The 10979-nt window shown below is 42.3% G+C and overlaps 1 protein-coding gene across 5 annotated transcripts in view; it reads right to left on the bottom strand.

The window, feature by feature from the left end:
- Positions 1-224: 224 nt before the first annotated feature.
- PIK3R3 (phosphoinositide-3-kinase regulatory subunit 3) overlaps positions 225-10979 on the bottom strand; it is a 135257-nt gene continuing 124502 nt past the window's right edge. For all 5 annotated transcript variants that reach the window (XM_019017756.3, XM_019017747.3, XM_004025714.3 and 2 more), the window contains 3 exons: positions 6647-6721; positions 6001-6171; positions 225-3966 (listed from right to left, as the gene is read on the bottom strand). In XM_019017756.3, the coding sequence (XP_018873301.1) occupies positions 3768-3966; positions 6001-6171; positions 6647-6721 (445 nt within the window). In that variant the 3' untranslated portion in view covers positions 225-3767. The remainder of the gene's footprint in view (positions 3967-6000; positions 6172-6646; positions 6722-10979) is intronic.

Genomic DNA, 10979 nt, shown 5'->3' with positions numbered 1-10979 from the left:
CGTTCGGTGGACAGGACTCTGGAATCATGCCTAGTTGGAGTCAATGTCCTCCCCTAGGAAGAAAAGAGCCTCTGGCTGCCCCAGTTCAACCCCAGTACTAGTCTTTTGGTGCTTACTGGAGAGAAGGTTTGGAAGTTTCAAGGGCTGTTCAACACCTGAGTATTCTTCTCTCTTGACCCCCAGTCTGCCCCCAGCCCACCCCTTCATAGCATGAAGACAAAAAATTACTTTATTGCAATGTCTTTATTGCATTACTGGAGCAAGTTGGCCAGACTGTCCCCTCTTGGGGAAGGTATTAAACAAAAAGACCAATAAGTATCTCCTCTCACCTTTCCCCCTACCCTCCCCAGCAATTGCACAGCAATGTCTGAACACATCTGGTGACAAGAACAATTTGTAAAGTGGTCTAGCAACTACATTATGAACTGTCCCATCACAAGACATACAGTTGGCTTTCTTGTGAGTCAGATATTTTTACGTAAACTACACGAATTTTCTTGGACACATCAAAGACAACAGAATAGATTTTTCACAAGTAACGGCACCAAAGTCACATGCTGGAATTTGTAAGGAAACGAGGTTGTTTGCCACAAGTGGCTGGAGCTAAAGCAGGGTTGAGCAGTTGGCAACAGAGGGCCCAAGCAGGCCCCCTATCTGGACCCTGTGGTTTCTGAGGCCACTGAAGCCTCACAGAGGCCTACTCTGGATTCTTAACTAGCAGCAGAGACCACCTTAGAAAACAGGAATTGCCCAGGTGTAATTCTCAGTTTAAGAGAACACATGGGGCTGATTACTTGTAGCAAAAAAGAGGAGACCCGTGGAAGACACCACATTGGCTCTCAAAGCTTCTTCAAAGCACATGAGGCCTAAATAAGTGGAGGTCCCATCAAGACTTGGAGAGGGAGTGAAAGTGTTGGGAGGGCCTCATTCTTGGCCAGATCAGTGGTAAGGACACAGGCAGTCTATCCAGGCCCGAATCATGGCGTGCCATCTAAGGCCAGGTGGAGACAGCACGGTTCTGTGATGAAAGCTGCACCTGGAAACGATGGGCCTAGTACCTGTGTCCAGCCAGCCCCAAGCTGCTTGCATGTCAGTAGCTGGGTTCTCTAGCCAAGGGTATAATGAACCCCTCTGATCTTGGTCTCTCTTTGCCCTCTGCCTCATTGAAACTGCAGTTAAGATGCCAAGACAGTCCCAGGGTCCAGATCATGCGACAGGACACGGCACTAGACTCTCATGAAGGAGGCCAAGACCTGCTCCCAAGTCATGGGCGTAGAGAAGCACCTTGCTACCCTCTCCCCCTCTACACACCAGGCCCAGTGGGTAGTAGACTGGTCCCTATGCCATTTCCACAGGCTCAGGGTCAAGCAAGTCATGTGGCAACTGGTCAGAAAAGATACTGTCAAACCTCTCAAATGACCCCTGGGTCTTAGATCCCACAAAACAATGAATTCAAGAACAAAAAAAAAATGAAGGAATGTAGGACTGAAAAAAAGCAGCCCTTCTCCACAAGCCAGCCCAAGTGTAGATAAAGATGGTACTTGGTCTCTCCCTGCACACCGTTGGTGTCTGCCCAACAAGGAGCAGACACATTACTGAATACTACAGGCATGTATCTGTATTTCCATTTTGGTTTAAAAGACACTCAGAACACACTGAAATTTTAGTACCAGATGGGAGGGATTCCTTGCATGTAATCTCGAGCATCCACCTGCTTCAGCAGGTTCAACACCAGGTGCAAAGCCATCCAGGTGTGCCCAACAGCAATTAGCTTGGTACTATTCAGTAAAACTTTCAATTAACATTTCAGTCGACAGTTTGGGGAAGGGATGTGCTGGCTATTAGTTAAATGACTTTAGAGGGGGGTTCATTTGTCTCTGTCTCACCCAATCCTCAAACTGCAGTGTAACCAAGAAAAAGCCAAAGAGAAGCACTTCCCTTCCTATCCTCGTCACTAGTAACTGGAGGTTTTTCCAAAATTAAAAATCTATGTCTACATCATGGTCCATATTTTAGACCCCGTCACGGAAATAAGTGCTCAGGTAAACTAATATTTTTCTTTCACCCCCAAAACTAGAGCTTTCCTAGCTGTAAGCCTTATAAACCAAGATGCAGGTACTGGCTTCTCTAGCTCAGCCAGGATGCCTGACTGCACAGCTTTGGGTTCAAACAGCTGACTCACTCTGAGCCTATTATGGTCCCAGGATTGGCTCAGAGGCAGCCGGACTCTGTTTGTCAAATGAGTGTTGACTGATGGGTGTGGGGCATGATGGGGGCAGGAATAGATGCCTGCCCCCACTCCATTTGCCTAGCTTCACTCAGCTGGAAGGCTTAAGCCACATGGAGCAGAAGATTCCTGGCCTAAAATCAAGGCCACTGGAGCATGAGGGCAGACTGCACATAGCCTTAATGGCAGGATCACAAAAAAAGGCAAAGAGAAAAGCTTCCAGATGGCTTCTACTAACAGTCTAAACACTAAGCCATCTTCTCTCCCTGCAAAAGCTTCAGAAACCACTGTATGGAAGCACATGTGTAATGTGGTGTGACTCTCACCCTGGACCACAGGGCCCCTGGGTCTGTGATTTACTGAGGCACCTGACCACAATCTGACTCCCCTCCTTAGCAACCTATAGCTCCCAAAACCCCATCCAGCAAAGGAGGGGGAGATGAAGGGAAATTAAACCATGTTTACTATTTCTGCAGGGCCTTTAAACTTGGGGAAGCACATATAATAATGTTGTTCTATATTGTTATTTGGTATATCAAGCCATCTAAAAGCACTGGATTGCACCTTTTCTTTACTCATACAAACAAGTTACAAAGGTTTCAAACAACAGATCATTCTTTAGGCTAGGGAAACACCATACAAGCACCAACTTCATTTTATGATTCAAAGCTCACCATCCCCACAAAAAGAATGCTATTCCTCATCTCAGAGAAAAAGGCAGGAAGGACAGAAGGGGTTAGTTACAGTGACCAATTTTAGTGTTTGCTAAGACTCACAAATTCTAGTCTTTTTATGTTCAAGTTTTGGTACAGAAGTATACATTCAACTACGAGTGCCACGTTTTCCCATCAAACATTGGTCTGGCAACAAATTGTTTTGTTGGCTTCTGAACATAATACTTCTTCAGAGGGAGGGGCTGGTGAGATGCTGAAGCCTAAATTATGTTGGTAAGAAACAAAGTACCTTCAGTTGAAGGTTTTTTTTATCATCTTGGCTTAGATTATTTAAATGAAATCCCAAGCCTCCCCATTTTCCTTTGGTTGTCTTTTTCATCAAATCCCATTCTATCACAAAACCTAAACAGCCTTCTTCGTGGGGGGAAGAGAGACTGCCAAAGAAAAAAACAACTCCCAGCAGAGCCATGCCCTTGCTGCACTGCACTCTCAAGAGTTAGATTTAAAAAAGACATGGCCTCTTCAGAGGCTTCCAAATACAACCCCACCCACTATAACCATCAAGCCTAATATTCTGTTGAGGGTGCCTGGCTAAACAAAACAAAAACCCCAATGAAATAGACTTTCAAAAAAAACATCTGCTTCCAGCTTAGTATGTCAGTGCAGCGGCATGGCTGAGTCCTAGAGAACCTCAGGCCTCTAATGCCCCCATCCCGGCCGGCTGCTGCTCGGCCTCTCCACTTCACATTCACAAAATCACTTCTTGTGCAAAACAAGCAGTCTGTGTAGAAAGAATGCCCTCATCGTAGTCTAATAAAAACTGTAGAAAAAAATGCCAGAGAACCACCTCTCTTCCCACTTCCTCTTTATCTGCAAAGCGAGGGCATCTGTGCATGAACAGGGTAGGCAAGCCTGACGTTGAGGGAGTCGTTGTGCTGAACCAAGGATGTCTGCTGGTAATGGAGCACTAGCTCCTTCAGAGAGCTGTACAGGTTGTAGGGCTCTGCAAAGCCATAGCCCCGAGCAGTGCTGTAGATCACACAGTGCTTCACTTCCCCATCGGCCCTGCAATGACAAAAAACAGAAGAAATGTTAAGGTAGGTAACAATAGATAAAAGGACACTAAATGGCCAGAAGTCTGAGAGCAATTGTTATGCAAACAAGTGTTTTTTGTTAACCAGACAAAGCTTGTGAAATTGCGTTCCCCCCATTCCCTACAGACTTGGCCACAGATACGGGTGTTAAAACAACCACAAATGTAAGGGTTTATTTATTTCTTTTTTTTTTTTAGACAGGGTCTCGCTCTATCACGAAAGCTAGGGTACAGTGGCTTGATTACAGCTCACTGCAGCCCTGAACTCCTGGGCTCGAGTGATCCTCCCACCACAGCTTCCCAAGTAGCCGGGACTACAGGTGTGAGCCACATGCCCAGCTACTTTTTTATTTTTAGTAGAAATGGGGTCTTGCTGTGTTGCCCAGGCTGGTCGTGAACTCCTGGGCTCAAGGAATCCTCCTGCCTTAGCCTATTAAAATGCTGGGATTACAGGTGTGAGCCACCACGCCCAGCCAAGGGTAGTTTTTGATTAATCAGTTTATGTAAGGACTCCAGCCAAGTCCTGAACCTACAGGCTGCCACCCAATAACCTGAGTGACAGTGAGCGACTGGGCTTACTGCCTTCCTTCTTTTTATTATTCTTAGAAGATCCTAAGTCTTACAAGAACCATTCTCGCCTACATTTCCACTCAGATAACTTCAACAGCCCAAGTCAAGGAGAAATGAAATGTTGCAAGTAGTTCTATCCTTGGATAACAGTAATCCAATGCACTTTTCAACTCCTCCCCCATTTTCTGCCCATAAGACATCCCATTCATCTTTTTGAGGTCCATCTCAGATACCTTTTCCACAAAACCTCCCAATCTGCTCTTTCTCCACTAAAATTAATGCTTCCACATGTGCACAGCCTACTAATGATACTTATTTCACAGTGGTTCTATTCATTGTGGATATTTGGTGAAATGAAAAAAGCCTGGTGCAATAGAAAAATGTGGGTTTTGAAACCAGGTAAACTTGGATTCAAACTCTGACTCCACGATAGAAGTAGAGCGCTATGAACAAGATGATCACATAAAGCACTGAGCAGTCTGTTAATATGAATGCCTTTCGTCTATCTTCTCCACCTTGCCCTCTAAGGGCACAATCATTTTGTCACTTTGTTTGCCTTCTGCCACATCCATCAGTAGCATCGTCATCATATTAGTAGGTGACATTTACTTCTTATGTCCCTGCACTGTTAAAAGCATATTGTATTACATAGATTAACTCATTTAATCCTCACAAAAACCCTAAAGTAGGTATTACCCTTATTTTACAGATAAGGAAACTGGGCAAAGAAAGATTAAGTAATTTACCCAAAGTTACCCAGCTAGTAAGCAGTAGAGTCAGGAACTGAACCCAGTATATCTGGCACCATCATAACTCTTTTCTAAGTGTGGCTTTTGTCAGTGAAGATGTTTGCCTTCTTAAAGAATATATTCCACACTCAGGCAAAAATCTGACTGAAGCACAGTTAGTTATCCCCAAAATTTCACTTTCCATTAAAAGGAAAATAGGCTTTTCTCAAAAAAGTCACGATTATCTTATGGAAAACACGTCCACATTTCCTGTCACTACATCAACAGAATAATATGTAATTTAAAATTTTAGATAGAGTTTTCCTGCTGAAGTAAAAACAGTTCTATTTAATCAAGCCTTTCCTAATCTGACACTGGAGACCATACTAGACATATAGGATACTACTAAACAATTAAGTGATTTTTTTTTTTTTTCAATTTAAGATCTCACATTACCTTTCACAGACACCTGAAATCCAACAGCAATACTGCGGGGCCTAATCTACTTACCATGTAAATTAAAACTCCAAGATAATTTCAGATATCATTTCTCATAAAGCTGGGTTTTTTTGTACTAATAGTTATGGTCCAAGCCATGGGTCCTCGTTACTGTATATTAACTAATTTCATCTGAATTTTATGAGGGGTTGATTTTATATTAATTGATGCAAAAGATTTCAAAAGGTTATATCCCCAGAGAAGACTTACACCACAGAGCAAGCATAGCATCCTTTCTTGCTACTCTCACGAATTAAGAATGCACCATCAGGTTTCCCATAAAGCAAGTCCTCTGCTTGTACTCGATTGATATCCTCAACAAACCAGGTTTTCTCATCATAATGGGGCAGGTTTTCATCTTCCTCATTGATAAAATAGTTCCTAAAAATTAAATATTAATATATTATTCTAACAAGTTACTTCTATCTAAAAGCAAATTCATAAATAAAACACTCTTCTAAATCTTTAAACCACAAATGACAAAGCAAAATTGCAATTATTTGGGTGTTAACTTCATTACTTGCTATGGTGCATAAAGCAAAGAATTCATGTTTCATCCAATAAGCTGAAATATGAACATCTGAATAAAAGTGCTTTTACATCCAGATTTTGAGTAGCTATACTCAAAGTAGCTTACACATCCAGATTTTGAGTTCAGAGGCAGGTCTCTGAACTCCAGTGCCTATAGGGTACCTTCAGGCAATTCAATTCAAAAGACAGTCAAAGTTCTAGATTCAATGTCCTCAAGTGACAATGACAACCAATATTTACCACGTATAAACAAGGCGTATAAACAAAGTGCATGTCTTATATTGATAACAAAGCCCTCTGACAGAAAGGTATAGAGAGAACTTACTCATCAGCATCCTCATTCTTAATTCCCAGCCAGACATTCAGGCGTTTCTGTCTCACTCCTTTGTGATTGAGCCATCTGCCAGAGGAAAGACACCAGTGTCAGTATCCGTGCAAACTCTGACTGGACAAAGTAGGTATGTCTGAGCCAACTAAAATTCTAGAGTCTAGACACCTCTTGTTTTTCCTAATCCCACAGAATGGGCAAAGATTTCCCAAAATTAGTCTCTCGATTACTTTTCTTTCAACTACTATCAAGATGAACTGATCTTTTCCGGAAAAAGGCAGAAACATAGAGGGCTACTTGAAATTAGGCCCTTCACTTTTCATTTTTCTTTTCTGGAGGATGTGCCACCACAAGCACACACATACTCGCACTCACAGTGGGACATTTGTTTCTGAAAACATTAGGTTACCATGGTGTCACATTTGCAATCTCCACTAAGCCTGAGGACACAGTTCCTGTGTGACCTACTGAATTGAGTTTAATATTTTAACTAAAAACTTCAAGATCTATTTTTGCATTTAAGCAGGCCACAAGAAATTCAGGGTGGCAATCTGAGTAATTAATATGAGTGAACTTCATTACCAAGAAAATCATAGTATCCAAGCCGGGCGCGGTGGCTCATGCCTGTAATCCCAGCACTTTGGGAGGCCAAGGCAGGTGGATCACCTGCGGTCAGGAGTTTGAGACCAGCCTGGCCAACATAGTGAAACCCCGTTTCTACTAAAAATACAAAAATTAGCCAAGTGTGGTAGTGCATGCCTGTAATCCCAGCTACTAGGGAGGCTGAGGCAGGAGAATTGCTTGAAACCAGGGGGTGGAGGGTGTAGTGAGCTGAGATTGTACCACTGCCCTCCAGTGTGGGCGACAGAACGAGACTCCATCTCAAAAAAAAAAAAGAAAGAAAGAAAAGAAAAGAAAAAGAAAATCATAGTATCTTAAAATGTGCTAGTATTTTAGATGTAAAATGAGGTAAACCAGCACACTTTGTTCCTTTCAGATGGCCAATAGTCTAAAACTAGGGTGGAGTGGAAAGCATCTTCGTTCATCATTACCCACCAAGCAAGGCTCCTATCATTCAGGTTTCATCATCAACACCATCCCCTCAGGGAGGACTATCCTAACTGTCCCAACTAAGGCAGTCCCCAGTCACTCTCTACACTTAACCTTGTTTTATCATCTTCATAGCACTTAGCTAAAATCCATTATTTTATATTTTTGTTTGTTTGGTTGGTTGGTTAGGGTTTTTTTGAGACGGAGTCTCGCTCTGTCACCTAGGCTGGAATGCAATGGCACAATCTCGGCTCACTGCAACCTCCATCTCCAGGGTTCAAGCAATTCTCTCACCTCTGCCTCCAGGGTAGCTGGGACTACAGTCACGCGCCACCATGCCCAGCTAATTTTCGTATTTTTAGTACAGACAGGGTTTCACCATGTTGGTCAGGCTGGTCTTGAACTCCTGGCCTCAGGTGATCCGCCCACCTTGGCCTCCCAAAATGCTGGGATTACAGGCATGAGCCACCGTGCCAGGCCTATTTTATATTTGTATTTGTTTATGTCTGTCTCCCCAATAAAATGTAAGCTGCTATAATGAAAGGGGTCTGTCCTGTTCGTGGCTATGTTGCCAATTATTAAAACGGCACATGCACATAGATATTCAATTGTCAGTATATATTTGCTGGTGGGCTGCTTTTAACAAAATCTTCACAACTCCAGGATCATCCTGTATCTCTCTCCAGGATCATCCTGTATCTCCCTCCCCAAGTATACAAGATAACTTGGCATCGCACCTAATTTTAAAGTTCTGTTAGACAGATTTCACAGTCTTTCTCAGTAAGAATTGCCCTTTAGTTAACTTGGATTTCATTTTTTATTCTTAGCGAAACTGGAAAATAGATAATATGTGATCTTGATACAACTGATTTAGTAACAAACCCCCTCCCCCACACCATCGCGTCTGTCATCAAAATATCCAGATGCCCTCCTCTAAGCATTCTTATCACCCAAAGTTTTCTATCCTTAAAGAAACTGACCTTCTCTTTATCAAAGAAATATGCACACTGGGTAAAAAAGTGTGAGTTGAATGAATGCACCACATTTTCTCTTGAATCCCCATTTTCTTTTAACCACCAACCTCTTTAAACCGAGCCTCCCTTTCTGCCACACACAATGTTAGGAACTCATTTCCTAACACTTTCCTAATTAAAAAAAAAAAAGAAAAAGAAAAATTGCTTTTGCTCCACCCTCCATTTATGATGGTGCCTACCTTCTGACTTAGGCAACTTTTCCAATCTCCTAAAAGTCCATTTCAAAGACTTATCTAGTTCTGAGTCCTTACAAACCTATTAACAATGCCAGGAGCTGATTAGATTTTAAAAACCATTTTCAAAAACCTCAAATAGCTTTAGTAAATACGTTAATTCACATTTAATGTTATCGAATAATGCTCTGATCACAAATAGGTGCAATAAATTCTACAGGAAAAATCTGAGGCAAAACATTCAAAGACCTAACATCCAGCTCTGATTCTGTTGGTGTGGTAATTGGGTTGTAAAATCAATTAGATTTTTAGAAAAGATACTATATATACATATTTTTTGGCATGGTCTTGGATCCATCTCTCTTTGGCCCAGCAATCTCTTCTTAAAAAAAAAAAAAAGGAAAATACTACTTCCATAGATTAAAAATAGCTGGTGTTAGCATATCTTTTCCTAGCCCTACCCCAGCAAGTAAGGGAAAAAATATGTATTATATAGTGTCCTTTCTAAAGATCTAATTGGTTTTACAGCCCAACTACCACACTTTAAGAAGAGAGTTTGTGTTTCAGTCTAAGACAAAAGGATTAAGCTGGGAAGCCCCTGAGAAAGAAGGACAGGAGAAATGACTTTGAAGCTGACGCCTTGGTCCTGGAAGAAAGCAGAAGCTTAGAGCCTGGCTGAAGTAGAAAACGGGGTGACAGAAAACGGTGCCTCATGCACACGGCATCCTGGATGGAGAATGAGGTTTTAAGATGCAGCATCTGTTGGTAGCCAGTGATGAGATTACTGTGAAGGACACCTTGGAATTTTCTAAAATAGCCAGATGGCAAGACCCAATGATTAGGCAGAGGAGCACCCAATGACAGCAGTCAAGAGGGAAGCACAAAGGACTTTGTGCTCCTCTAATTTTCTGGCACTACTTCAGGATGACATTCTTACATGATCCAAGTGTCAGTCTGTGCAGGAGGTATGAATGATAACAGAGATCAAATATTTTTAATGTAACCAGGCCAGTGGGAGCTTGGAATAAATTTAATTTAAAAAAAAATGAGGAATGCAGCTGGACGCAGTGGTTCATGCCTGTAATCCCAGCACTTTGGAAGGCCAAGGCAGGCGGATCACCTGAGATCAGGAGTTCGAGACCAGGCTGGCTAACATGGTGAAACCCCGTTCCTACTAAAAATACAAAAAATTAGCCAGGCGTGGTGGCACACGCCTGTAATCCCAGCTACTTGGGAGGCTGATGCAGGAGAAGTGCTTGAACCTGGGAGGCAGAGGTTGCAGTGAGCCGAGATCGTGCCATTGCACTCCAGCTTGGGCAACAAGAGTGAAACTCTGTCTCAAAAAAAAAAAAAAAAAAATGAGGAATGAAACTCGTCTTCCACCAAATTTTATGGACAGACATATTCTCTACATAAAAACAAAGTGGGATAACATATACAATACTTTAAAAAGAAAAATCACTTATAAAAATTTAGTTACCAGAAATATATTAAAGAATGAAGCCAGGTGCGGTGGCTCATGTCTGTAATCCCAGCACTTTGGGAGGCTGAGGGAGTTGGATCACCTGAGGTCAGGAGTTCGAGACCAGCCTGGCCAACATGGTGAAACCCCATCTCTACTAAAAATACAAAAATTAGCTGGAGGTGGTGGTATGCGCCTATAATCCCAGCTACTCAGGAGGCTGAGGCAAGAGAATTGCTTGAACCCAGGAGGCAGAGGTTGCAGTGAGCCAAGATTGTGCCATTGCACTCCAGCTTGGGCAACAAGAGCGAAAATCCGTCTCAAAAAAAGAAAAGAAATGTATTAAAGAACGATTCATTACTTTAAGAAACCCCAGTTATCACTACTGGTGTGAATGTAAAATAGTGCAACCACTACACAAACAGTCTGGGCAGTTCTTCAGTGAGACACAGATAATTACCATATGATCCAGGAATTTCACTCCTCAGCATATACCCATGAAAAATGAAAATACACATCCATCCAAAAACCTGTACATAAATGTTCACAGCAGCATTACTGAAATAGCCAAGAAGACAGAAACAACCCAAATGTCCACCAACTGATGATGA

Source organism: Gorilla gorilla, chromosome 1 (assembly GCF_029281585.2).
Source record: "Gorilla gorilla gorilla isolate KB3781 chromosome 1, NHGRI_mGorGor1-v2.1_pri, whole genome shotgun sequence".
In the NCBI taxonomy this organism is placed as follows: domain Eukaryota; kingdom Metazoa; phylum Chordata; class Mammalia; order Primates; family Hominidae; genus Gorilla; species Gorilla gorilla.
Note: the sequence above shows the minus strand (reverse complement) of the source record. Positions and strands in the feature narration are given on the sequence as shown.